This window comes from Lynx rufus, unplaced genomic scaffold (assembly GCF_022079265.1).
Source record: "Lynx rufus isolate CCGP_SWC_20201006 ecotype Redwood Valley unplaced genomic scaffold, mLynRuf1.p SCAF_49, whole genome shotgun sequence".
NCBI lineage: Eukaryota > Metazoa > Chordata > Mammalia > Carnivora > Felidae > Lynx > Lynx rufus.
In genome coordinates, this window is record NW_025814866.1 from 312,881 (window position 1) to 339,968 (window position 27,088).

The window sequence follows — 27,088 nt, forward strand, 5'->3', positions numbered from 1 at the left end:
GAACTCACGAGCCGTGATCATGACCTGAGCCGCAGTCAGAAGCTTAATGACTGAGCCACCCAGGTGCCCTTCGGTTGAAAAGACTTTTTAAAAATTAAAAAAAAAAGCCCCCACTGCGAGAACACACACTCCGTCTCGGGTTGCGTCTGTCCCCTGGCGAGGAGTGATGGACCGTCCCCTGTGGGCAAGGCTCAGGGGCACCAGGACACTCTCACCCGCTGGTGGGGTTGCAAAATGGGCCAGGCCTTAGGGAGGGGAATTTGCCAACGTCGGTAAAATCAATTATGCTCCTTTAAAACAGAAGCATGAGGAGGCTCTGAGTGTACAGACGCGGAGAGAGACACAGGACACTCAGACGTATTGGTAAGTGACAAAAGCAAGAGCTTCTGTGTTGGGGGCATTGAGGAGTGGGAAGGGAGGGCCGGGCAGGAGGCGGGGCATCCCCGCGTCCCCCCTTTCTTGCTGATGTGTGGACTGGGTGAAAACCTGGGCTTTGCACAACTGTTCGAGGTAAACGAGAAAGGATCGGCATCCACCCCTCCGGCTCGTCTCCCGGACCCTAGGCTTCTGACCTGTCTCTCCCCTCCCTCTCCTTCCCGTCCGTCCTTCCCTCCATCCCAGCCCCGCTCACCTCCAGCCTGCCCGCCAGTGTCTTCACACTTGCTCTCCCCTCTGCCTGCGACACTCCGTCCTCCACTTTGAGACGGCTGACCTCTTGTCCCTCTTGCCAGCTTCAATGTCCTGACCTCAGAAAGTTCCCTTTTTGTTTCCCTGTTTGTTGTTTACGTTCACACACGTGCACACTCAGCCTCCCACCCCACCCCCCACCAAACACATCAGGAATGAAGCCTCTCTCACTTGTGTCCTCAGGACCCAGCCCACCCCTGGCACAGGCTGGTCCCCGGAAACATCGGGGACCACTCACTGACCTTGGTGATGTCACTAGTTCCAGAGTCTCACACCTGTCCAGACAGCTTACCTACTTCTCCCTGCAGCCGCCCACCCTCTCTGAGCTCCACATTCCTGTGGGTCCAAGGTCCCAAGAGGAAGGCCGTGCAGTCCCCCTCCTCACAGGAACTCTGGCCTGTGCCAGCCAAGCGTGAGGCCAGATGCCCGGTGCCAGCAGCCAGGAAGAGCATCTGAGTGACGCCCTTACTTAGGACAAGGGGCTCCTCCCTGAGACCCCACCCCCAACTATGGCATAGCCTTTTCTGTCCCTTCATTGGCTATAAGGAAGTGGGTCTCCTTCCCTTACAGTCCCACTGGCCCGTCGATCCTGACCCCCAAAAGACTCCCTCCCTGACCCACCCCCACCCAACCTCCAGGTCCTTTCCTGCCAGGACCCAAGATTGGGCCCAAGGAGTTCATTTTCCAGAAGCTATGGGCCCCCTGAAGGCGGTTCCCTTGGAAACCATTTCCATTGGGTAAGCTGGCTAACAGGGGCTCCCTTTCCTTTTCAGAGACAGCACGAAGGATTTGGTGCAGAGGCCGGACGATCCCCTGTCCAGGGTTCCCAGTGCCAAACAAAAGGCCCCATTGACGTCCTCACACTTGTCCCCCACGTCCAGGACCTAGGGTCAGGCTTGGCCACCCACTCCCTGCTGTGCCCCGAGGTGCTCTGGCCCAGGCTGCCTTCCTCCCTCCTGCAAATGACCCCAGATGGCTCTGCTCCAGGACCCCCCCTCCCATGTTGCATCCGAACGGGACTCGGGGCCCAGCCCGTGGGAGGAGGGCACAGGAGCCTCTGTACCCCGGGAAGTCCCCCCCACGGTCGGATCTGTGCATCTGCCAAGGAGGCGGGGCCAGACCCAGAGCCTGGATGCCCTCTACCAGCCCCGGGACCGCCCCGTTCCCTCTGCTCTGCCTCAGGCAAGGGGAAGAATGGAAGCCGGGACTGGTCAGATTGCCTTCCCCAGCCTCCCGGAATGGGACCGCCTGCCTCAGCTTACCCAAGGGGAACTGGGGGATCTGGCTGCCAAGGTGGGGGGGGGGAATAGGGGCACCCACCCCCAAACCAGATTTGTCCCCTTGGGACCATGATGGCGGTGCGAGCAGGGCTGGCTGAGCCCGCGTGTAACAGCACCCACGGCCGCCTTCCCACGCGAGGACGGGAAGAGACGCCGGGAAGGGAGCGGCACCAGGGGGCCAAGGGGTGTCTGCAGAGCCCTGGTAGGGACGGAGGGCGCTGGGAGCCACAGGCCGGTCACGTCCCCTGTGGAACGGGGAGCTACGAGGCACAGAGGGGCCCACGCGCCTGGGGGGGACACCCCTCCCACCCACACTAAGGAACCACAATGCCATGTAGGTGCCCTGGGGAGTGCGGGTTGGCCGCAAGGACAGCTGGGTCCGCCCAGGCCCCAGTGGGTCGCAGATGCCGCCTTCTCCCCCGACAGACTCACATTCCTCTTCCACCTTCCCACCCCCACCTGCACCAGATACACACTTTCTCACCAGACACAAAGGCCAGAAATACTGTATGATTCCACTTATGTGAAACTTCCAGAAGAGGGAAACCCATGTGGACAGAAAGTAGACAAGGGGGTACCAGGGACTGGGGGAGGGACTGTGCATGGGCACGGGGTCTCCTCGAGGGATGACAGAAATGTTCTGGAAGTAGGCAGAGGTGATGGTTGCCCGACACTGTGAACGGACTGAATAGCCCTGAATTGGACACCTTCAAATGGTCAAAATGGTGAATTTTCCTTCAGAAAATGTTTAAAACAAAACACAACGGAGGTGTTCCGACTCGGACACGTGTTTATTTACTGTAAAAGAAAAAGGCAGTAAATGACGACGGCAGGGGCAGGGGCCAGCCGGCCCTTCACGTCAGGGCCGGGACAGTGGGGAGCAGCGCCCGGAGTCCGGAGGCCCCGGGAAGGGGGCAGAGGGGGTCGGAGGCGCGGCGACGTTCACCGGATCTGGTGTGAGCACAAGAGCACAGAGGAGGGAGGTGGAGCGGAGCAGGGGCCGGAAGGCCTTGGCCTTCCATCCTCTAATGGCCCGCACAGCCCGACCCCCGCCCAGCCTTCCCGGCCCGGTGCCGCTCACCGTGTACTTGTCCCACTTTTTCTCGGGGTCGTAGGGCTCCCAGCGGCTGGCAGGGAAGATGTGCTTGTTCTTTTCGTACCAGCTCCGCAGCACCACCTTGCCCGCGTGTGACTGAGGCAGGGAGAAGGGCCGTTCAAGGCTACCGGGGGGGAGGGCGGGCACCCCGTCCCTCCGCTCTTCCTCCCCCTCCACACCTCATCCTTCTCCACGGTCGCGTCACTGAGCAGCCGCACGTCATCGTGAACGTCGAAATTAAAGAGCGGCCCTGCAGGGAAGCAGCAGCCATCCCAAGGTCAGGGTCACGCTGCCACCCTGCCACACAGGAGAGAACTCAAAGGCAGGGGGCCGGGCCGGGCACACTTACCACTCTTCCCTCGGGCCTTGGTGACAATGAAGTCATAGAAGCTGTGGTGCTGCGAAGGCAAGAGAGCCGTGGTTGACGAGCCACCCCCCCCCCCCCCCCGCCGCAGCCCACCCGCCAGCCCGAGCGAGAGGGCCAGGCTGGAGCAAGGTGCCCTCTCGAGAAGCCCCGAGGCACCCCACAGTCCACGGCCCCGCCCGGCCGCCCCGCCCCCAGCTGCAGGGACGAGAAGGGCCTCACGTGGGGGATGATCAGGTCCTCCTTGATGTACATGAGCTGCTCCACCCCCGCTGACCTGAGGGAGAAAGGCACGAGGCTGTGGGCGCCCGGGAGCAGCCACCCAAGGAAACCCCGGCACCGGAGCTGGGAGGCAGTGGTCCCGGTGGCAACCCGGAATGCTTCGTGGCAGGCTGCAAGGTCCGGCGGGCCCAGGATGGGCACCCACCACCCGACGCCGCGGGGCTAAAGAACCAAAACAGATACCCCCACCTAAGCTGTCCCCGGCGACACGAACGGAAAAGAAACCTGACCCTCTGGCCAGGAACACAGTGCCCAGCATGCCACCTTCCCACCCAAGAAGCAGCAGCCAGACTTTGGGGCTCCGGCACCTGGGACCCTGCGCTCCAGACGCGCAAGCGTACACACGTGCTGTGCGTGCTCCTGAGCTCACGCGCACCTGAGCTCGCTGAAGTCTTTGCGCAGGATTTCGAGGGCCTTCTGCAGGAATTGCTGCATCGTGTTGCCCTTCTTCATCTGGAGGAGCGGCCCGGGAACGAGCATCCACAAGAGCAAGGGGTTGGTAACACAAGACAGAAGCCTGGAGAAGAGCTCTTAAGAAGGCAGTGGCCCAGAGGTCCCTGCCGGGGACCTAGGAGCCCCAGGCTACCCCCCACGAGGGACAGGCCCTTTTCCCTGCCCCTCCAGGCTCCCCGGGGTCCTCCCACAGGGAAGGGCCTGTGAAATTCTGAAGTCAGGACTGAAAGCTCCTTCCCACTGAACCCGAGGGAGGCTGGGCCCAGGGAGGGGGCCGTGCGTGCTCCCCACCACCCACCTTGACCGTCCGCCGGTGCCCGGAGCCATCCCAGTAACTGAAGGTGATTTCGATCTCCTCACCTACAAAGCAGAATTGCCTTTTGGCCTCCAGACGCAGACGTCCCTGCCCCCTGCAAGTTCCTGGGACCTGAGGCCTCTGCCCCGACAACTGTCGGCAGGAGAGGCAGCCCACCCCCAGCACCCCACGCGGCAGGCACTCACTCTTGATCTTCTCCTGCTTGGCCTCCCACTCCTGCCGCAGCTCTTCCCGGAGCCGGTTCTCCTCTTCCTGGGAGAGGAGGGGGATGAAGGAGGGGGGCCCAGGGCAGGGCTGTTCGGGGGGGCGAGCAGGACCCCACTCCCTGAGAGAAAGCCCCTGCCCGAGCCAGGGAGCAGGCCACTCTCACCTCACGGTCTCGGTCGGGCAGGAAGCTCGTGTCCACATCTGGGTTCTTCCCCAATTTCCTCTTCTTTGCAGTGATCTCTGGAGCAAAAGGAAACAGGGCAGTCGGCTGCATGACGGGCCCCACTGCCAGGACACCCTGGCCCTCTGTCTCTGCAGCCTCAGCTCAAACACCACCTCCTTGGAGGCTCCCCGGAGCGCCGTGGCACCACCGTGGGTTCCCAGTCACAGTGGCCGGCACTGTCTCGTCCACAGCACTATGGAGACCCCAAAAGCACCTTTGCCAAGAGGCCTTCGCCTCGCTCTCCACTGCCAGCAGCTGGACAGGAGTTCGGGGACTGTGTTCACATCCCATCAGCTGCGACCTCAGGCGCCTCAGGGGACCTCAGGCATCGGTGCTGGTGTGTGAGGGAGCAAAGGGCCCTCTGTACGGAGGGACGGGGCATCCTCAGAAGGGTGGATGCTTGCAGAGGACCCGCTCCGCACGGGAGCCGTGCTCATCATGGGCCCACACCTGATGTATCACCTAACCCTCACGACGGCCCCGAAGGGGTGTGGCACTCCTTGTTCCCAGATAAGGACACCGAAGCCCAAAGTCCCACGACGACTAACACTGGGGCCGGAGGGGAAGAGGGAAGGAGAAGCCCCGCTAGGGCTCAGGCCAGGCTCGTCAACATCTTGGACTCTGGGACTCAGTTTCCCTAATTCAGACACGAAGGAACTACAACAACTTGCTGGTGTCAGCACCCCAAACCCTCTTCCTTACAAGTTACCGAGGACCCCGGAGAGCTCTCGCCTCTGGGGGCTGTAGCTCTGGGTAGTCACCGAATTTGAAATTAAGCCTGAGAAACAGTGAAGACCCGGAAATGGGAAAGCCCACGTTCTGTTAGCTGTTGGAGTGATGACATCATCACATGTCACGTGGCCTCTGCAAAGCTCCACACCACACGCTCAAGAGAGAAGGAGGATGAAAAAGGCCGAGCAGGCTTTGCCGCGCTTATGGAAGTGTCTCTGACCTCGCAGACCCCCTGAAAGGGTCTTACAGGCTCCTAGGAGCACGGTTCCGGAGCCCGGCTGCACGTCAGCATCACCCAGAGAAGAATCCCACGCCAGTGCCTCATCGCCGGGCCCCCCAAACAAAACCACTGTGGGGAAGGAAGTGCTCACAAAGCCCCAGTGACACACACTGAGCTTCACGGCCTCCCCCCAGATCCACGCCGTCCACCACAGTGCTCCCTGCCGCGACGATGCACAGTATCGAATGCTACTCAACACTTATATTACGAAACAGCACTGGGGCGCCCAGGGGGCTCAGTCGGTTGAGTATCCGGCACTTGACTTTGGCTCAGGTCATGATCTCACGGTTCGTGGGTTCAAGCCCCGTGTCAGGCTCCGTGCTGGCGGCGCGGGGCCTGCTTGGGATTCTCTCTCTCCCCCGACCTCTCCGCCCCTCCCCTGCTCTCTACCTCTGTCTCTCAAAATAAATAAATAAACAAACAAAATTACTAAACGGGACTGCAGTTATCTTCGCTGGTTTCTCTTCAGCATGTTTGACTGCGGCTCGTGAACACAGGGAAACCCAGGAGGCTCGGGCTCTCTCTCCTTACCGCGTCAGCCGGTCCTCTTGAAGCCACCATACGGGGCCGCGGCAACGCCGTGAGGTACCATCCCCCGCCTCAGATCCCTCCCGCCGGGAAGCCCTGCCACGTCCTCAACTGTGTCCGTTCCCGCTGGCTCTGCTGCCGGCCACACTCATTCTGGACACAATACATCCCTCCACGCCTCACCTTTGGTTGCTCGTGGAAGTCCCCTCGCTCTAAAGGCCCGGCTCACCTGTTCCCACCGTGAGACGCTCTCCCCGCCCTGGGCTGGACCCGGGCCCTTCAGAGGGCGCGCGCTCACCCATGTGACTCCAAGGAGAGGAAAGGCGCCCTGCCTCTATCTGTCTGCCTCGGCGCTGGCTCAGAACAGGTGCGTGGCACACGGGCCCCCCATGCTGGTTTCATCCTTGCTCCCCAGCCTTCCCGAGTTGTCCCTGCCACCCCCTGGTCCCTCGGCTGAGACCTCTACTGAGGTCCTGAATGTCTGTGGCTGTATCAATTTACACTGAAACGAATCAAACAACGGACACTCGGCGTCAGTTACACAAGCCACGTGCTCAGTGGCCAGCTAGCAGCACAGAGCCGAACGTCTCCATCATCGCAGAAGGTTCTGCTGGGCTGCCCCAAGGCCATCCTCGCCCCTCCTCGGTCCATCCCTCATGGGCACTTACGAAGGGCAGCTTCTGAAGACTTCCTGATCAAGCATCGGCGTCTTGCACCGAAGAGCCCACAGCCCTGCCTAGCGGCCACGCGCCAGGCCCTGACTCACTCCGCCCCCGGAGGCAAGCCCCACGGCCGCTCTCTCTCCCACCCGATGTGTGAGGTTCAGGACCACGACGGAGCAGGCCGTCGAGACGGGGTAACGGATATGCTTCTTCTGCTGTGGCCTGGCTTCCCAGAGCCAGCCTTACCTTCCCTCTCCAGCTCCTCCTCATACACAGCCACCTCCTCATCCTCGTCACCTGCCTCCTCCTCTTCCTCCAGAGTGAAGGACAGGCTGGAGATCTTCCGCTTGGCCTCCTTCTTGCGCTCCTTCTCTCGCAGCTTCTCCAGCTTCCTACCAAGGCACGGCACACCATGCGCGACGTCCCCACCCCGAGGCCCCTTCCCTAGCCCAGAGCCGCCTGCGGACAGGCAGGCCCACTCTCACGGGGCCGGAAGCGCCCGGCCCACCCCCAAGCACTAGCTATACGTTGGGGCCGGGGCGGGGAGGGGGGGCTGCCGGCTGAGATGTCAGGACCCACAATTGCAGCTCCTTCGACTGCTCCTTCTTGGCCAGCTGCTTCTCCCTCTCCTTCACCAGCGCCTCTTGCTTGGCCTTCATGTCATTCAGGGTCACGAGACCTACGAGGTGAGGAGAGGCGAGGATAAGGGTGGGTGGCCCAGCGCGGGGAAGCAGCAGGGCTCTGGATCCGGGGGGTGGGGGGGGTGGTGTGCGCTTCGCTCACCGACGGTGCTGGACTTGAGCTCCGCCTCCACGGCGTCGTAGTGCGCAGAGAACTTCTTGTCGATGTTAGATTTCATTATGTTCTCCTGTGGCAGAGGGAGGACAGCAGTGAGGGCCCCCCACCACCCCACCGGGAAAGCGGGGAGCTGGGCTCACGATAATGTGACCCTGGGAAAGACATGTCCCCTTTCCTCGATCAATGGGAGGTTCCACAGGGCTATGAAGGGCCCTTCCAGTGCTGAGGGAGCCAAACGAAGTGGCTCCCTGCGACCTGTGTGCTGATCTGGCCCCTCCATGTCTCCTGCTGGGGACCAGAGTTCCCTCAGTGGCCCTGGGGTCACAGGCCCTACCTGCCTTGGGTGTTTTTCATACCCAGCCTTTAAGCTGAAGGTCTGAGAGAGTGAAGAGTGGCCAAGGGGCTCCAGATGTTGCCAACAGCTTCCCATGAGACCTCGCTCCAGGCCAGCCCCACCCCACTCGGTACCACACAGGTCGTTCTCTGGCTGGTGGCCTCCAACGCAGGTGGCCAGCAGAGAAATGCAACTCCACGGGCTGAAGAGCCCGCACCAAGACCGCAGGGCTTGGGCACCAGCGTGAAGCGAGGCCACGCCAGGCCCCGGCGCACAGCTGTCTCCCTGGGCCTGGCATCCACAGTACCCAACGTAGCCTGCTCTCCCCTCTCACCCCGGGTCCCCGCTCTGCAGACGAGTCTCCCCAAAAGGCCCAAGCAGAGGAATCCTTTTTCCTGCCAGCCCGCCGCCACCGACCACTCATTAAAGCCCTTAGTGAACCGCTAGCACCCCGGACGCTGGACTCTGCCTCTGTCACGGTGCAAAGGGCTCTGGAATGAGCCTCAGTGGCCTGTGGATGCGCCACGGCCTGTGGGGCCTGACTTCCCTGGCATCCATGGGATCAGGGCAGAGGCCTCGTTCTCAGGGCCGAGGGGCCAGGGCGAGGACGCTCTGTGTACGCGAGGGGAGCCCTAATGCCACCAACGGAGCCACGACTACGGCTCCCTCCTGTTGGGAGCTTGTCACAAGCTAGCTCGTCTCCGCCTCCTGGGCCCATTTTACAGATGAGCAGACTGTCGCCAGATCGTTTCTACATTTTGCTGGAGGTGCGGGAGCAAGGGGCCGGCCCCGGCTCGCCGCCTGCGCTCTGCATCCGCCGCCCAGGGTCTCGCGGGGCCCCAGAGGGCCGGGGCGGCGGGCGGCGCGCGTGCTCTAAGAGGCCCCGGCCGGGCCCGCACCTCGGCAATCCGTTGCTTCATCTGCTCCATCTGCTCGCGCTGCTTCTCCCGCTTCTTCATCAGGTGCATGGCGCGGCCCGCCTCGCTCGCGGCGCCCTTGTACTGAGCCATGGCGGCGGCGGCGGCGGCGGCGGCGGCGGCGACAGCGGCCTGCTGGAGTCTCAGAGGCTGCAGGGACGGCGGCGGCCGTGCAGTCAGCTGACGCCCGCGCGGTGACGTCAGGCACCAGGGGACGCGCAGTCGCCCCGCCCCTTCCCGCCGGCCGCCCCGCCCCTTCCCGCCGGCCTCTGAAGGCTGGACCCCAGTCGCTCGCTCCCTAGATTCCCCGTCATCCCTTTGATGACGTTACCCCCTGGCCCGAGGCTGGGTCCCCCGTCTTGCTTCAGCCAGCTGACCTCAAGCCCGGTCCCCCAGACCCTCCTCTTCCTTAATGCTGAGGCCAGCCCGAGGCCAGACCCACACCGCTGCCCCGCGCCCTTGCTGCCTCCCTGAGGCCACCCCGGTTCCCACAGCTTCGATTTTGACCCCCCACCCCCACCCAAGACTGGGCCCCAGTCTCCTGTTTTAACCCAGGCCACGAAGCTGGGCCTGGGTGTCCTCCTCCTTGACCTGGAGACAGGGACCCTGCCCTCTCCACTTCCTCTACTTCCACCCCCCACCCCATGCCGGACTCCTTTCGCCCTCTCCTCCCCTCCCCCCCCCACTGACCCTAAGGGACTGCAGTCCTGGTGCCAGCACCAATTCGCTGGGTGGCCTTGGGTAAGCCGGTGTGACCAATTTCCTCCGGACGGGCCCTTTTGGTTTAGCAGCTAATTCCCTGATGAAGAAAGTCCCCTTTCACTCCCATCCGGAGCAAAACTAAGCCAGAGTCTAAACTGCTACTACAAAACAGCCCCAGGAGCAGAGGCCCCACCAGCACCCGTTTTTTGGAAATAAAGCGAAAGACCTGGGTTCGGGTTTCAACACAGTTTTATTGAGAGGTTTTCTGTGAAATACACTAGAGGTCGGGGAAGGGGACACATTCACTTTGCAGGATAAGGGTTTCCCACCACTAAGGGAAAGGTTGTGGGCTGGGGCAGGGCACACTGGGGTTTGGATCCATTTTCCCACCTCCTTCTGCTTTGCTCACATTTCTTTTCTCTCTCAGCAAATGCCAGAGATCACAAACACAAAACTAGCAACAAAAATAGCAAGATCAACCTCCAACCGGGCTGCACGCAAGCCCTCCCCCCTCCCAGGCCACACCAGAAGGCTGCGGGCAGAGGCACTCTGCTCCCTTCCCAAATCAGGGGGGCCGAAGTTAATAAATTAGAATAAATTAACGAGGGCGGGGCGGGCGGGGGGCGGAATGCAACTTTGTGCTGGGAGGGCCCCTTCTCTCCAACACGCAAGAGAGCTGGTGGGGGGAGGCAGGGGGCATCTCCAAAGGCCACTACAAGTAGGGGTAAGAGCAGTGGGGACAGAAGTCAGCTTTTCCTCCACGTTCTTCCCAAACAGAGCAGAAGAATTAGGAGTGGAGGGGGAAGAGACACACACAAGGGAAAGAACCCTCTTTTCCCAGAATAAGGGAGGGCCAAGAAAGAGGATGCTATCCAACCCCCCGTCTCCCAAACCATCACTAAGGTTAAGGATTTGGTCAGTGAATCAATGAGGTGGGTGACAGGAATGTAGAATGTGGTGGGGGAAGCAGAGAATGCTGGAAACAGGGGTGCCCAGCCACGCCCATCTCCCCAGCCCTGGAGGAAAACCGACTCAGGTCACGGGAGAGGGCACCAAGGGCTAGGCTGTGGGGGAGGGGCATCAATCACTGGTCAGCTTCTCCAAAAACGTCATTCTGTTTGCGCTTCATGTTCTCAAAGTCAAAAGCGGAGCCTGCCATGCGCTTGTAGATGTCTTTGATGTCATTGCAGGTTGTCTCGAAGTGTGTAGTGGCATCATAGGAACAGGAACAGAACACCTGAAAACACCCAGAGCCAGGGTGAGCTGGGCAGGGGCCCTGGGTAGGCAGCTAGGAGCTGGGGCCAAGACAGCCTGCTTACCTGGCTCTCGGAACCATCGTCAATGGGCTCATATAAGTCACTGATGGCCACAAACCTGAGGGGTACACAGAGGAGAGGGAGGAGACCTCGCGACAAGCCTTACTCCCTGTGGCCTCTGCACACCCCCCCCCAGCTCCTCGGCTCCCTTCCTTCCCCCCCGCCCAGCCTCGGCCCCAGCCCCCCAGCCCCTCACTTCTGGTCAATGGGCTCCAGCAGCTCCAGGGCAGGCTCAACCTCCTTTTCCGGCTCTGCAGTCTCCACCGTGGTGCTGGCAATGGCGATGTACTTGCCCTGCGCGGCCACGTTGTGTGCGTAGGAGATCATGCACACGTAGATGTCTGCCCGCAAGAAGGGGCTCCGTTAACACGGGCACAGAGGGCCCCTGGAAGCTGGGCTCGATTCGGGCCTGCCTGCCCACTCCTCCCCAGTCCGGCACAGCAGGCAGCATCCAGACTGCCACCCTCACAGAGCACAGCCCAAGCCACCCAATCCCTAGGGCCCCAAGTCACAGGGCCTGCTATGCGGGTCCCCATCCTTCCATGGAGGGATAAGGCAGAGAGCTCCAAGAATTACGGGGAGAGGCAGAGCCACCCCAAAGAGAACACACTAGAGGGAGTCACGTGGGGCTTAGCCTACCTGACTTCCTGTTAACTTGGTTCTGGGGGATGATGATTTGGCAGGAGTTGGCATCATTGGTGTTCTTGATGGGGTGGCTAAGGATACAGATGATGCGGATAACCTGGCCGGCTTTCCGCACCCGGTCTGGAATGTAGCTGGGGTCACAGATCAGCTGCTTGCAGCGGGCCACCTGTGAAAACACCGGAAGGCCTATCCAAACACTCCCCTAGGTGGTCGTGGGGTTGAGTCCACAGCGAGGGCTGGCACTGTGCTCCTCTGAGCGGTACAGCTTCGTCTTGTCCCTCGGGGAGGTGGGCCCCCGAATGCAGCGCTGGGAAACACCTTTTACCCAGACCCTGTGATGGGGAACGCTCCCTGGACCCCTGACACGGCAAGCGGGTCTGAGAGCTACCTCTCACCAACAGAAGTGGCTATGTGGACTCCTTCCGGAGCCCTGGTCCGCAGCCCAAGGGGACCCACGGAGAGACCCAGCAGAGGCCGAGTCACCGGGGAGAGAGCCTCTAAGAAGGCCAAGCCCCACCCAGACCGCCATCCTTGCACCACGGAGAAGGCTTACCTCTCCCTCAGACTTCACACCCACCACCTTGCCATTCTCCATGATGATGTCATCCACGGGTTTGTTCAGCATATATGTCCCCCCATAGATGGCACTCAACCTGTGGTGGGGAGAGTGATGGTGGGAGTCTCCTTCCCCGGAGAAAACAGGGACTGGTGCCCCTGTGCTGTCCACTCCCCGCCTCCAAACCAGTCCTGGGGTACAAAGAAGGCTGCCCTAGGCAGGCAGAGCTCAGTAGACCTGGTGGTTCTTCCCACCTCTGTCACTGCCACAGACTCAGGACTGAATTCGGAGTACTCCTTCCTCTCCGGTTTCCACCCAAACCACTCTGCAAAGGGCTACCGTGAGAGAAGCCTAAGGGCATGGCTCCTCAAGGGAATGGTCTGGGGAGCAGAACAAAGGGCTCTGGGGAAGCCCTCCGACTTGAGGTTCCAAGGCCCCAGGCCCAGCCGTGGTGCCGCCTGAACGTGGCTGGGAGCCAGGCAGGCCCTGTTGGTGAAGCCCTGGTCCTTCAACCCTGTACCTCCAAGCCCTGCTGTGGCACACCGCCCCCCGCCCCAGCACCCGAGCACGTGCGGTATAAAGCACACTAGACCACGATGGGAAGGCACGAATGCCACAAAAATCCTCAAGGCCATTTCCGTTCTTGGTCCTACTTAGTACTGCCAACAGAAAAAAGCCACCTCACCTTGCAAAGCCCTGGGGCAGCTCACCGAGGCCGTAGAGCGGATATAAATAAGGACTCTTTCCGTACCGAGCCAGGGACTCACTGTACAACTTGATGCGGTTGATGGTCTCGAGACAGGGCTGGTCCAGGTAACTGGGAGGATGGGGTCAAGAGAAGAAGCTCCAACAGCAGCACCCCAGCTCACCCCCACCCAAGCACCAGGCCAGCCTCCCCACCACCGTCTACGGCCTGGGGAAGGCTCCGGGTCAAATAAATGCACAAAAAGAACAAAAAAGCTGATGGGTGAACATGTGGCTGACTACGAGAAACGTGCAGGGCGGATGGAGGGAGCAGTGTGCAGGAGTGGGGAGGGCAGGGCGCAGCCAGACGAGGGGGTCTGCCACGCCAGCTTCCTCTCACTCATCAGTGCGGTAGAGCGCCAGGGCATGGCCAGTGAAGTCGATGACGTCCTGGCCCAGGTCAAACTTCCGGTAGACGTCGCGCATGCTGGTGCTCTGGGGGTCGACACCCTCGAAGGTCTTGGGGTCGTTCTCATCAAAGTTTGCTACAAACACCAGGAATTTGCGGAAACGCCGTTTCTCAAACATGCCCATCAGATCTGTGGAGGCAGATGCGAGAAGCCTGTACCCCACAGAACGTGAAGCCCTCCTTCCCAGCAAGCGGGCTAAGAAAGCAGGTGCCCTAGCTCCCAGCCAAGCTTTGCTGACGACCACCGTGTAAGCTTACATGAGCCCCTTTGCCCTTCTTGGTCTCAGTTTCCCCATCTGTACAAAGAGGGGATTGGGCTGGACAGACTGCAGATCCTCCCAGCTCCAACACTTGGGGATGTTTCACGGGACAAGTGGAACCCCGGTCAAGAGGCTGAAGTCTTTCCAGAAGGAGCAACCATCCACACATCCGTTCTGCGTGTGGACTTCCCTCCTGGCCTCCACTGTGAGGCTCAGGGCAGTTGAAGGCGGCCAGACCAAGGGGCTTCTGGCAGTGCGTGGGGAATGTGACCTTGGGCGCCCTGCTCTGCCCCTCGCCATAATTCTCTGGCCCAGGGAACCTGTACTCACTGGAAGCCAAGGCTTCGGTCTCAGTGGATGGCACTTTATAGATCTTTCCCCCCTTGTAGACAAAGCTGCCTTCCACCACCTTGAAGTCCAGGTAGCGCGTCACCTCTGTATACAGCAGCATCTTTACCAGCTGCCCTGTGGGGCGGTGGGGAAGAAACAACATTGGCACAGCTTCCCCCCTCCCGAAGCTCCCTAGCTGGTATGGCCACCCCTCCTCCGGAGCCTGCCCCTCTTCAGCCGTCCTCATCACCTCCCACGACACCTCTTTTCATCTCTCTCACCATTGGCCATGAGGAATTTGGGGATCAGGTCGACGTTCCAGTCTCGGCCCCTGCCCATGGCCTCAGGGGGCCCCTCCAGCAACTGAAAACGCTTATACAGCTGCAAACAGGAGAAAGAGAGGCGCCTCAAGGACCACCCCGTCTGGTCCCTGCCCCCCTTTCCCAGAGAATCTATGGAGCTGCTCAGGCAGCTTCTGTGAAAGGGCAACGGGGGATGGGCCTGGGCCCAGGAGCCTCACCTCCTCCAGGGGCGTGATGGAGGAGCTCTCTCCCCCATAGTAGGGGTTCCTGTCCATGTGCAGCACTTTCTTCCCGTTCACGGACATGATGCCGGACAGGATACATTCCTGGAGAAGGGGACAACACTTGCTGCATTTCCCTCTGCCCACATTCCCAACAGCCGCCCTGATTTGTTCCCCACCCTAAACCTGACGGGAGAGCAAACCTACAGAGACCCTGCTCCAGCGGAAGCTCCTTCCACCCCTGGCTGGCTGGCTCCCCTAAAAGCCGGGGTGACAGCTTCATCTGACCACAGTCCCTTTTACAACTTTGCTGAGCAGAGTTGAACAAGGAAAAAGAAATAAGGACGGTGTCCAGAGAAAGAGTGCCCAGCAGACACAGGGATGGTCTTGGCCGTGACAAGAAAGCCATCTATCTACGTAGGACCACGCTAAAAGGCAGAAAGCCCACAATGAGCCTCAGAGGAGATCCAGCTGAACAACGAAGGGCACCAGAAAGGGAAGTGAAGAGAGGCTCGACACCGGCCTGCAATCTCAGGCCCCACCCTGGGCTGCTCTTTCCTCAAAGGACAGGAGCAGCTGACCCTGTGTGTGTGTGCCCAGCCACAGGAGGGGCTTCTACACCCTGACTGAGAAAGAGGAGCCTCTCCAGGGGAGCAGTCCAGCAGGGTCTGGGGGAAGAGGGAAGATAAACACCCTCACTCGTTTCTGTCACCAGGCCAAGGACAAAGGCTGCAAATACTCCTCAGCCTGGAATCTCCATGGGAAACCGTGGTAGGGTAGCGGGAATGTGCTCCCTGGCCCCAATGCTGTTCCTTCTGGAACATTCCCTGGGCCCCGGGCCGCATTGAGAAGCCAGGAACGCAGGATGAGGGCCCGCCCCGGTGAGGCCCCCTTACCCAGGGACCTTGTACTTCACCCGCACCAGAATTAGCACAAGATGTGGGAGGGATGCTGTGTGGGCGAGGGGTGCGGATGATGGCTGGGGGCCTGGTGGGCGGGGTCGGGGGCACGGCCGGGAGGGGGGACTCCGGCCGAGTGGGGGGTGCATCTTCTGGCCCAGGAGGCCTGGATACAGAGGAAGGGGGGGGGGATCGGAGGTCGAGCCCGGGGAGTCGAGGGGGCGGCTAGGCAGAGGGCCGCTTCTTGCAGACCGGGCGACGGGGGTGGAGAAAGACGATGTCGCGGACGGTGGTGGGGTGGGCACGGGGCGGTCTTTTTGGGGACCCGAGCGCCTCGGACGGCAATGACGGGAAGATGGGGTCGGCAGTCGGGGGCGGCAGCGCCGCAGGAAGGACGAGACGATACGGGACCCCGGGCGCCTGAGACCGCACTTACGGTGAGGCCGGTCCCCAGCACGATCACGTCGTATTCCTCGTCCATGGTCAGGCCTCGCTGCCAGCGCCCGTCGCTCCTCCTCCTCCTTCAGCACAGTCTTCGCCGCCACCGCCGCCGCCGCCGCCACTGCCGCCGCACTGGACCAAAGATGGCGGCAGTCGACGCCGCTTGACCCCTCCGCCGCGTCAAAGAGTCCCAGCCCCTCCCCGCGTCCCGCCGCGCCAGCTGGGGCCACCGCCTCCCTGGCTCGCCTCCCAGGAGGGCGGCCGGGGTCCGGGAGGCAGCACGAGCGCGGTTCCGCGGGCGGCGTCGCTCGCCGAGAGCCCTGAGGGGACAGGAGAGGGGCGGGGCGGGCGGGGCGGCCGGCGGCCGGTGCTGCGGCCCGCGAGGGATTCGTGCGCGGGAGCCGCGCGCGACCCGGCCGCCCGCCCCGCCCCCCAGGAGGCTGGGTGCGGCGGGCGCGCGCCGCTGCGGCAGCCGGGGGCGGCCCCCTCGGGACGCGAAGGCAGCTATTGTCACGACGGTCTCTCCCCCCCCCTCCCCGCCCCCACAGGCACGGACCGCCCCGCCCTCCCCGCCCGCGAGCCTCAGCCCCTCCGTACCCTCGCCGGTTAAGGGCTTGCTGAAGACCCTCCGGCCTTCCCTTTGGCCTGACTCCGTTACAGCTACATCCGGGCGCCGCCTCCTGCAGCCCTCAGCCAAGCGCATCCCCTCGTGCCCGGTGCAGAAATGAGTGACAAGAGGCCTAAGCATGGCAACCTGTCTTTATTTTATTAGGAAGGAAACCACCCAGAACCCCAGGCTCCTGCCAGGCACTCCTGGCGGGTACATGCCAGAAAACCAATGATTACACCCAACCCAACTGCTGTGGAGGTCTCTTCCTTCTCAGGCCACAGAAATAAACCCCAGTGTACTGCTTATTATTAGCACAACATCACCAAAAGACAATGACACCAGCCAAGCAGGACAATTAAATAGTACTTCCACACCGCCCCAAACTCAGGGAACCTTCAGCTTCTAGCTGCTGCAGGGAGCCCCGTAAAGTCTGGGGAGGGAGCATTTGATACACAAAAGCACTATAAACAGCAAAGGGTGAAGGTGGAGAGATGAGAATAAATAAGGGGGAAGAGGGGGTCCCAGAACTCATGTCCTCTCCCCCTACAATGACTGGACCTGGGAGATCTGTCTCCTATCTACGAAGAACTATGTACACCTTGCTGGTAGATGGAGGGTGGAGAGCCCCTCAGCGTGTTGAACGGGTAACAAGACAGGCCGAGGGGAACTGGGGGGTTCATGCTATGGTAGGAAGAGGGGAAGCCCTTCGGTCCAGCGTGCCTCGAGGTGGGAAAGCAACAACCTGGACACCATCGTGCCTGCAACCCCCCACGGGCATGGGGTCACACAATCTGGGTCAAAGAGATGGTGGGGCCCTTGTGGTCGTCAAAGCGGTCCATGGTCTTGAGGCTGAGGATCATGTGTAAGCCATAGGTGAAGATGAACAGCATGAACAGGGAAGTGAGCAGCCCCATCCAGATGCCCGGGGAGAAGAAGCCGGCGCAGTCACTGGCGTAGGAGAACTGCTCGCCTGTCACGTTGAAGGCTTGGATCTGGGAGGGGACAGAAAGGACCATGTGGCCCCACGTGAGGACCGGGGGTCCCAAGTTAGTGGGTTGGTCCAGATCCCACAGAATGGCAGCACTGTGGGCACAGGACCCTCACCTACGCGGCCAAGCCCAGGCCCGGAGATGCCGGGAGCCATCAGGCCTCCGCTGCCCACCCGCCTCCCCCAGGTACGCTGCTCCCCACAGCCCGGGCCCCGCGCTCCCTACCTGGAAGTGCTGAAGGGTCATCTGCCAGAGAGAGGGCCGCACGCGGGGCACGAGGAGGTCGCCGTTCTTGCCCAGACAGCTGACGTACTCGCAATGAAAGGAGTAGATGCTAGGCCCTGTGACCTGGGAGGCGTTGAAGTAGGTGACAGAGCCGTTGCTGTGGATTTCAAGGCGCTCCATGGTAAACCAGTGGCGGGCAGACACCGGGTAGAAGCGGTTGGCCAGAATGAACCTGAGGGAGAGGCCGTCCGGGGATTCGTCAGGCAGCCGGGAAGGCCGGAGCCACGCCAGCCTGCCCACACGTCAACTGCCCCTCGGACTCACCTGAATGTCACGGTGGTACCAAAGAGTTGTTCGTAGGTCAGCGAAAGCCTGCGGGGCCAGAGTAAGAGGGGAGTTGTCAGGCTCTGGGGGGTCTTGAACATCTAGCAGTAGAGCAAGTTCCTCAAGTCCACTCTACCTATGCTGCCCCGGGTACTCACAGCACCTGAAGAGGCAGTGTCCCAACCTGACAAATGGGGAAACTAAGGCCCTATCACATCTAGGTCAGAAACCAGCACCCAGGTCCCCCACCTCCAGCTAAAAGCACCTTCCTCTGGTTTCCCTGAGCCTACTGCCCCTCCTTTCAGGTCCCCTCGGGGTTGCTGAGATGCCCGGATTGGGCTCTGGGGATAAAGGTGGTCTCTCCAGCCACGCAGCGAGGGTACAGAAGCCCTAGAACTAACTCAGGCCTGGTATACACCCTCGGGCAGTCACCTTGAGGCTGTTTAAGGCGAAGGGGGTGTGGGGAAGTGTCAGGTTCCCTGGTGATTGGGAAGCGTTAACAACCAAGGTTCTGGGCAAGGACTAGAAGGCATGGAGAGGCAAAACTCTGAGCAAGCCCCACTCCAAGAGCCCTCCACCTGCCCCACCCCACAATCTCACCTGCTTCCCACAGGGAACCTCCCCCCCAACATACACATGCACCCACCTGCAGTGACAGGAACTCTGCCCTTACCTGGCAACGGAGTCATTCCAGAAGGAGCCAGTGAGGTTAAGATCCTGGACCCCAAAGGTGAGGGAGGTCAGGTCCTCCCAGTGGTTCCCGTATGCCACCGAGAAGTTTTGGGCCCAGAACAGGATCCGGGGGGCGGTGTCATTGTAACTCACAGGGGGATGGACCACAGCTGACGCTGTCTGTTTTTGCAGCAGCTGGCGACCTAGCCCCCCAGTCACCATGGCTACATCACGGGCCACCTGTACAAACAACCCACAAGCCTTGTCTCAGTGGAGCTGAGAGCATGGCCCAGAATCAAGTGGCCTTCCTCATTGTCCCCGCTGGGCACCCTCTCTAGTATCTGCAGTTGCACTGGTCATACTCGGAGGCCCTTCCTCCAGGAAGCTCTTCCCGGGCGGACCCCTAAGGCCCTGTGATCTTCCTAGTCCCTCCAGATTAGGAACACTTGGACATACTGTCCAAATATGCCAGCCTGTGAGGCCCACTGGGCCAGATGGAAGGCTGCAGCCTGGAAAGAGAAAGCGTCACTTTCTGGTTCATCCCTGTCCCCCCACACAGGCCCAGGGAAGAAACGGCCCCCCCCAGGGCATTCCCCTCGGAGCCACACACCTAGGCCCACTCAGCACTTGCCTCTGCCCCGGCTTCCAGGGCCCCTGCAGAAGCACACACTACGTACCCGGGAAGGGCGGACCGCCGTGAGGGCCGCGGTGTACGGGACGTCTTCGGATTTGAGTGTGCTCAGCACCTGCCCGATGACCTCATCTGAGGAGCGAGGGGGAGAGCAGAGAACCAGGTCGCAGATAGCTACTTACGGTAACGCCCCAACACCTACCAGAAGCCGGCTGCCAGTCCCGCAGCAGAAGACAATGGAGACGGGGCTGTGCCCTTCCATGTGCCATGTGAGCGGCCTCTCTTGACGACATCCAGTGGGATTACCGTGTTGGGGTGGGGACCACCAGATGTCTGCACTGTGAAGCCTCCCACCCCTGGCAACTGACACACCCTGTGTGGTGGGACACCGAGATCCTCACAGAGCTGGCTCCTATCACCCTTCACTCACGTTTTCAGGGTCCCTCACGGGTCCCTAAGAGCAGCTGCTTCTTATCCCACGCACCCCCAGCCTCCCCCGGCTGGGACACCTACGGCCTCAGCAGTTGGCTCTCTAATGCCAAGCCCTAACTAAATTAAATGAGAAAAGGGGCGCCTAGGTGGCTCAGGCGGTTAAGTGTCCGACTTTGGCTCAGGTCACGATCTCGTGGTCTGTGAATTCGAGCCCCACGTCGGGCTCTGTGCTGACAGCTCAGAGCCTGGAGCCTGCTTCGGATTCTGTGTGTGTGTCTCTCTCTCTGCCCTCCCCTGCTCACACTCTGTCTGTCTCTCAAGACTAAATAAACATTAAAATAATAAATAGATAGATAAATAAATAAAAAAAGACAGAGATATAGAAAACTCCAGGTTCACTTAGACATTTTCAATGACCTTTTGGGGGGGGACGATCATCCTTCATAGCAAAAGGGAAGTCCTCAGAACTGTTTTTTGAAACACTTCTGGTCTGTTAAACCCAAAACTCTAGGATTCACGCTTCTGGAGTGGAGACGGACTCCATGGGCCCCCCCACACGGAAGGCCCCTAGATGTCCCAACACCTCGAGCTGGCTGAAGAGGGGTGAGGCCTGGGGGCCGCATTTCTCTGCTCAGCCGCCAATCATTCTGAGAAGTGGGGGGGGGGTACCCTGGGAATGAAGAGGGCCTGGGGAACTTGGAGCCAGCTCTCTGCAGCCACGGGCTGAATGAGGCTGGCAAACGCATGCCCTCCCTGAGCCCACTCACCATTGCCCGTGAGGACCTCCCTCGGCGCCATCAGACCTGAGCTGTGGAAGAGACGCAGAGCGTTTGAGCCCCTGCAATGCCAACAGCTCCCCACCGCCTGGGGACACCTGCCCCCTGCTCTGCCAGCGTGTCCTCCACCCCATGCCACCATCCTCCCCCACTAGTCCCATTCACCCCGCACACTCCAGCCGGGGGCTCTGGAAGCCATGGTCACTCCTCCCCCCGCACCTTTGCTCACTGCGTGGCCCTGCCCTTGCCCCTCTCCTCCAGCTTCACAGACCGGGGCGAGGCCCCGCCGGCTGCTCCGTGAACGTGTCCTGGCCAAGGGAGCTAGCTGCCACCAGCAGGGCCCAGATCTGCCCCGTCTCTAGAGGGCCTCACTCAGGGGCGGGCGCTAACTCCTGAGTCACAACCGACCAGAGGCCCTTCCCGCCTCTTCTGGACATACGAGGCACCTTCTGATAGGGCTTCAAGGTACTGAACAGGAGGACTGATGTTTTGGCCAAGTTGTGCTACCACGGCCAAGAGCTTCGCTGCTCTCTGGGCCCCGGGGCTAGGACACACCTGGCTGTGTACGGCAGGCGGATGAGCAGCAAGGCTGGGAGGCTGGCATTGAGTCTCAGCTCCCGCAGGGTGGCCAAGTCCACGTGCAGGGGGCTGGCCCCAAGCTTCTCCTGCAGGTAAGTGGTCAGAGTGCTGACCGCATACCAATCGACGGCAGGAAGCACCAGAGAGGAAGGAGCCAGATCCAGGGCATTCTGGGGGCCGGGGGGAGGCAAAAGGACAACTCAGCAAGGGACCAGTGGGCCCGTGCCAGCCCCCAAACCTCCGCAGCAGCCCTCTTTAGCAAGGCACACCCACACCGGCATCTTATCCGAGGTCAGAAAGAAAACACCCCACCTTCCCGGCCCCTGACACCTCAGGCTTTTCTACCCCCAAGCTTGCATGTCTGGTTCCTAAGGGGACGGTTTTTCCTGTGCTGTGGGGGAGAGCGCTGGACAGCCCCCGTGGCCCCTGGCTGGGAGGGGACGCTTACCTCCAGGTTCGAAAAGGCGCTATCCTGCTTGTTTCCAAACACGCCACCATATGCTGTGAAGTCCTCAATGCTCAGCTAGGAGAGAAGCAGAGAGGATGCCTCCGAAGGTGGGGCCAGGGAAGGGGCACACAGCTTCCGTGTGCGTTTGCGGGGCCAGCCAGATCTCATTTACAGCCAGCTATGGTCTGGTCAAAAGACTGAACAAAGGCACGCTTGGGGATAGGGAGTGGGGGAAAGGAAGGTTCTCTGTTTTTCGTTTGGCACCCTCTTGGCAGGGTGAGAAAACATGGGTGGTGGTCACGGGGTTGGGAGGAAATCTGTGGGCAGCTGACGTGTGGTAACCTCAGGATTAAGAGTCAGCCACCTACCTTCGGATGAGGAACTGGGTACGGAATGGGGAAGCTGGGAGAGGGGTAGGGGGCGGCGAGGAGCATTTACTGCAGCGCCCCCCATCCCCGGGGCGGAAGTCAGAGAAAACGAGAAGCTGCATTCAGTCGCAACGGCTATAACGCCGCCTATGTCCGGTCTGGACGGGACCCTTCTCAGACAAGGGCAAGGACCTCCTTCCCTGCCTCGTTTTGGTGGGAGGAGAGAGGTGAAGACGATGGAATGCGCTTAAGAAGGCCGAAGTCTTCTGAGTCTTCTGAGCTCTCCGGACACAGTAACCCTGACCCCTCCCTATTCCTCTCCAACCTACAGATGTCCTTCAACTCCTGCCCCTCCACCCCAACTCCCAGCTTCCTCTGGCTTTTCCCAGTTAGGCCCAGAGGCGATCTTAATCAGTTTCTCTAACCTCGTTCTGTTTGGTATACACACTTGCCCAGCCTCCTCTCTCTTCTGGGCTGGGATCCTGACCCTGTTTGGCCGCCTGGGCTCTCATTCTGAAAGCCCAGTAACCACCACTGTGTCCTCCCGATAGTCTTCGCTCAAAATTGCCCCCAAATTGCCCCAAAGCTTCCCGCCACCTTTAGAACTACAGCAAGCCTTTCCCCCTCATGTCCTGGCTACCTGGCTGACCATGTCCTACCCCCTTCTCTCCCTCACGACACTCCACTTGAGCCACACCAGCTCTTTCTGGGCTCACGGAGAGCACTCCTGGCCCAGGGCCTTTGCACCTGTTGTTCCCTCTGCCAGGAAGCCCTCCCACCCATACCCACATGGCTCTGTCCCTCCCTCCATTTAGGTATCTGCTCGGATATTGTCAGGGAGCCCTTGCCTGATCACCCTTAAACAGCATCGCCGGTCATTCTTTCCCCTTGGCCTGCTTCCTTCTCTGAAAACTACAGCACTGACATTATATCATACACCAATTCAGCATTTACCTGTTGCCCTCACAAGAACGTCAGCTTCTGCCAGGTAGAGGCTTGGGTTATTCTGCTCACTGCTCTGTCCCCAACACTTGATACCTGGTACATACTAGGCAGTCCACGTTTGGCAAATGAATGAACGTGTGAATGCCATAAGGGGACCGCAGGGAGCTGTTTTACATAGATTATAAGAGTTGCTCCTCACAGCCCTCTGACAGAGGTGGTGTCTTCATTTTACAGATAAGGAAACGGGCATTCTCTGATTCTCCCGCACGTCCAGAGTCTGGTAAGTAGTAGAACTAGAACTGAGTTGCAGTCTAACTACATTATTTACCACCTCCTGACAGGACTACAGGCCAGCATGGCCATCACTGTCTTCCCACAGGGCAACAGGGGGAGACCACAAGGGGAATGAGCCACACAGGCCGCCACCAAGGAAGGAATAAGCAGAGGCTTGGTAACCTCCCAAATACCAAGTCTCCACTGCCCTAGAATCTTCTTATGGTCCATCTGCCTGCTTTGGAGGCAGAGAAACCTGCATGGGAGGGAAAACTGTGTGCTAGAGCACAAGCCGTGGGGGGGGGGGGGGTGGTCCTCTGGCAGACTCAGACAGGAACCAACTGTGGTGCGCATAAACTACGGACCACCAGCTAATTGTCACACCTCTACCAACCTCAGTTTCCCTGGCAGTAAAACCAAGAAAATGACATCAGCTTAGCACAGTGCCTACGAAGCAGTCAATAAGTGATCATTTTCGATCATCTCAATTATGATCATTAAAGTTAGGATCACAACTCTGTCACCCATCAGCTGTGTCATTTGCCACTGCCATCCTTGGACAGAAGTCTTGTCATCTGTAAACAGGGTCAATAATCCCCACCGCACAGAGTAGCTCAGGTAAGTACTTGGTACTCAGAAGACATCTGCCCTCTGACCCCCTGCTTCACCCAATCGAGGCAGTGCCATTTCAGGGCCCCCATCCTTCCCACTGAACCTTCTCCTGCAGGCCTTCTTCCCAAGAGTGGAGTCCCACGTCCCTACAGTTGGCACAAGGTCACTGAAGCCTCCCTTGGGGAATGGGCCTCGGTGTCGGGGGGGGGGGAGGGCCTGACTTCTTCCTGACAACTGAGGGAGAGAGAGGTGGGGCGGGCGCACCTTGTCCTGGAGGAACAGCAGCACATTCCGGGGGCCCAGCTCCAGGGCGGGGTCTAAGTAGGTGGAGAGCTGCATGTCGCTGGTGATGTGGCCCTCGTGGGTGTTGGCCGCAGGACCCCACAAGTCCCTGGCAGGGGACAGAAGAGGTGCTGTCAAGGGGGGGGGGGCGCATGACTTAGGATCTGAAGCTCACGGGCTCCCATCTTGATGCGTGGGGCCCCGTGCTCTGATCTGGCTGGACAGTCCCCCTCTGCCCCACTCGGCCACCGCTCGTGAGGACAGCCCCGGAGCCGGGCGAGGGCACCTCAGCCGCCGCGGCGCGCAGCACAGCCTGCGCCGGCCCGGCCCGCCACGCTCACCGGTCACTCGACCACAGCACCAGCGGCACCTGCTGCTCCGCCTCCGCCACCGCCACCAGCACCAGCAGTAGCCACCGCATCTGCCAGAGCGCTGGGGCCTGCCGCGTCCCCGCCTGAAGCCGAGCCGCTGCGGTCGCCGCCATCACAGCCTCGGCCTCCGCTGCCTCGGCCGCCGCCGCCGCTGCAGATCAGGTGACCGTTGCCCCCCCTGAGCTCCGCCCCCCGCCGCCATTGGCTCGCGAGTAGGCCCGCTCCCCAGGGCCGCAGACGATTGGACAAAGATCATGCCACTCACGGCCACTCCTGTTCACTGATTGGCTGGGCGTGTCTCCGGGTGCGCACGCTCCAAGTGGGAAAGGAGGCAGGGCCGAGCTCGGCCGGCTCCTGGTTCCCATCGCGAGTTAGGGCGGGGCTGGGACGGCTCCGCTTGGTAGGTCTTCACACGCAGGGCTTCGCGTCTCTCGGTTTTAATATTCCTTCCGCTTAAAATTGCAAGAGTGCTTTCTTTTCCTGCAGATGGATTCTGCTTGAGACAGATGAGGAGAGAAGAGGGCCCCGGATAACGTGCAGAGGAACCCCAGCACTTAAAATGGGCAGGGAGTAGGGGGGTCCAGAAGAGATCGGAGGAGTATCCAGGAGGAGGGGAAAACCCAGGGAGAAGCGTGGTTTCAAGGACCCCAAGCTGAACAATGTCAGAGTTAACTGCTGCCAGGAAGCAGGTAAGATGAGGATAGAAAACTGTTTCTTGGACTTAGCAACAACTGGAAACTTTGGCAAGAGCGATGTCAATGGGAGGAAGGAGACACGGTCGTTAAGTTGTCTTTTCTCGAAGTTTCCTTTAAAGACAGGAAAGAGACAGAGTGACAGCTAGAGTCAGAAGATGGGAGACACTGCCTAAAACGAATTGGAAGACTTTTATCTTTTTCTGTGCCATGTTCGGTTTCTCAGACTGGTGACTATTAGAAACAAGCGGACAAAAAAACCTGGTAGCTGTAATCAGTGAAGTCCCGTTAGGGATATGTACACCGATTTATTTAGGAGGAAATGAACTGATGGCTGCAACTTAGTTTGAAATGCACCAAAAATAAAATGGAGGGAAGTGTGGCTACAGAGATAGGTTTGTGATAAAGCCAACAGTGGTAAAACGTTAATGGCACAACCTAGGGGTGGATCTACAGGTGGGCATTGTAAGCTTTTTTTGACCTTGCTGTATGTACTGGATGTAATGGTGACCCCTTGAAATTCATGTTCATCCGATGAACTTGTAACGTGACCTTATTTGGAAATAGGATCTTTGCAAATGTGATCAAGATAAGGTCATGGTGGATTCATGTGGGCTCTAAATCCAATGACTGGTATCTTTATAAGAAGAGGAAAATTTGGACACAGAGACAGACACACAGGGAAGAAGGCCGCGTGACAATGGAGACAGATTAGAGTGTTACAGCCGTAAGCCAAGGAACCCCTGGACTGGCCACAAGCTGGAAAAGGCAGGAAGGTTTCCTCCCTAGGGCTTTCAGAGGGAGCATGGACCTGCCTGTACCTTGATTTTGGACTTGGAACCTCCAGGACTGGGAGAGAAGTTTCTGTCGTCTTAAGTCTGCCAATTTATGGTGATCTGTTACGGCAGCCCTAGGAAACTAATACACTATATGTGTGACATTTTTCATAACAAAAATTGAGAAGAAAGTTTGATAATGCCTATTGTCAGCAAGGATGTTAGGAGATAGAGTCTCACCTACACGGTGGTAAGAGTGTCAGTTGGTAGAACCAATTTGGTGGATAATTTGGCAGCATCTAACAAGCTGAAAAATGTATATGACCCTCAACCAAGCAATTTTCCTCATACGGGTCCATTCAACAGAAATACTCACCTGAGCCGGGAGACGCACATGCAAAAAGGTCTGCTGAGGCACCATTTGTGGTTGCAATAAGCCGGGCGCTCGTGATTGGACAGCGAGACACTATGTCCAGACACCGCTGCCCTTCAAACACCCAGGCCAGCTCACTGATTACCTCTGCTCGTCAGAGAAACTGCTTAAGAGATTGTGGTCGTGGTTGTCACGAGCGTGGCTCCGACTAGGACAGTGGCAGTTGAGCCTAGAGAGAGGAGGTGGACTTGATAGGACATGGTTGAGGAAGACGGTGTCCGAAGGTGACTCTTGGGTCTCTCAGTTGAGGACTGAGAGACGGAGTCAACCAGGGACAGTTAAATTTGGGGTGTTGTGGGGCCCCCAAGTGGCCATGTTCAGGCCAGCTGAGGGGAGACGTTTGCACTGGAGCTTTACTTTATCCCCAGAAGCCCCAGTGCCATGATTTGATTTTAATTTTTTTAAGGTTTATTTATTTATTTTTTTTTAATTTTTTTTTCAACGTTTATTTATTTTTGGGACAGAGAGAGACAGAGCATGAACGGGGGAGGGACAGAGAGAGAGGGAGACACAGAATCGGAAACAGGCTCCAGGCTCTGAGCCATCAGCCCAGAGCCTGACGCGGGGCTCCAACTCCCGGACCGCGAGATCGTGACCTGGCTGAAGTCGGACGCTTAACCGACTGCGCCACCCAGGCGCCCCAAGGTTTATTTATTTTTGAGAGAG

The 27,088-nt window shown here is 59.6% G+C and overlaps 3 protein-coding genes and 1 long non-coding RNA gene across 4 annotated transcripts; 1 reads left to right on the forward strand and 3 right to left on the reverse strand.

The window, feature by feature from the left end:
• Positions 1–2,739: 2,739 nt before the first annotated feature.
• FAM50A (family with sequence similarity 50 member A) lies at positions 2,740–9,293 on the reverse strand. The gene is made up of 13 exons (XM_047098484.1): positions 9,142–9,293; positions 7,894–7,978; positions 7,690–7,789; positions 7,357–7,502; positions 4,849–4,925; positions 4,664–4,730; positions 4,461–4,522; positions 4,086–4,162; positions 3,650–3,704; positions 3,413–3,461; positions 3,243–3,313; positions 3,049–3,159; positions 2,740–2,918 (listed from the first exon to the last, which is right to left on the reverse strand). Exons 1-13 carry the CDS (start codon positions 9,250–9,252, stop codon positions 2,910–2,912), a joined length of 1,020 nt encoding a protein of 339 aa, XP_046954440.1. The 5' UTR covers positions 9,253–9,293; the 3' UTR covers positions 2,740–2,909.
• Positions 9,294–10,092: 799 nt separating this feature from the next.
• On the reverse strand, positions 10,093–16,136 carry GDI1 (GDP dissociation inhibitor 1). The gene is made up of 11 exons (XM_047098448.1): positions 15,980–16,136; positions 14,642–14,749; positions 14,403–14,502; positions 14,122–14,256; positions 13,463–13,661; positions 13,064–13,195; positions 12,376–12,475; positions 11,817–11,988; positions 11,374–11,518; positions 11,181–11,235; positions 10,093–11,098 (listed from the first exon to the last, which is right to left on the reverse strand). The coding sequence occupies exons 1-11, from the start codon at positions 16,022–16,024 to the stop codon at positions 10,946–10,948; spliced, it is 1,344 nt and encodes a 447-aa protein (XP_046954404.1). The 5' UTR covers positions 16,025–16,136; the 3' UTR covers positions 10,093–10,945.
• A 593-nt stretch (positions 16,137–16,729) lies between these two features.
• Positions 16,730–24,634, reverse strand: ATP6AP1 (ATPase H+ transporting accessory protein 1). Its single transcript, XM_047098404.1, has 10 exons — positions 24,492–24,634; positions 24,133–24,259; positions 21,671–21,745; positions 21,199–21,392; positions 20,635–20,675; positions 19,482–19,567; positions 18,806–19,044; positions 18,133–18,180; positions 17,809–18,040; positions 16,730–17,586 (listed from the first exon to the last, which is right to left on the reverse strand). Exons 1-10 carry the CDS (start codon positions 24,632–24,634, stop codon positions 17,377–17,379), a joined length of 1,395 nt encoding a protein of 464 aa, XP_046954360.1. The 3' UTR covers positions 16,730–17,376.
• LOC124525825 (uncharacterized) lies at positions 21,983–25,595 on the forward strand. The gene is made up of 4 exons (XR_006965560.1): positions 21,983–23,263; positions 23,788–23,874; positions 24,376–24,683; positions 25,008–25,595. It is a non-coding gene; the product is annotated as an uncharacterized LOC124525825 (long non-coding RNA).
• Positions 25,596–27,088: the final 1,493 nt, after the last annotated feature.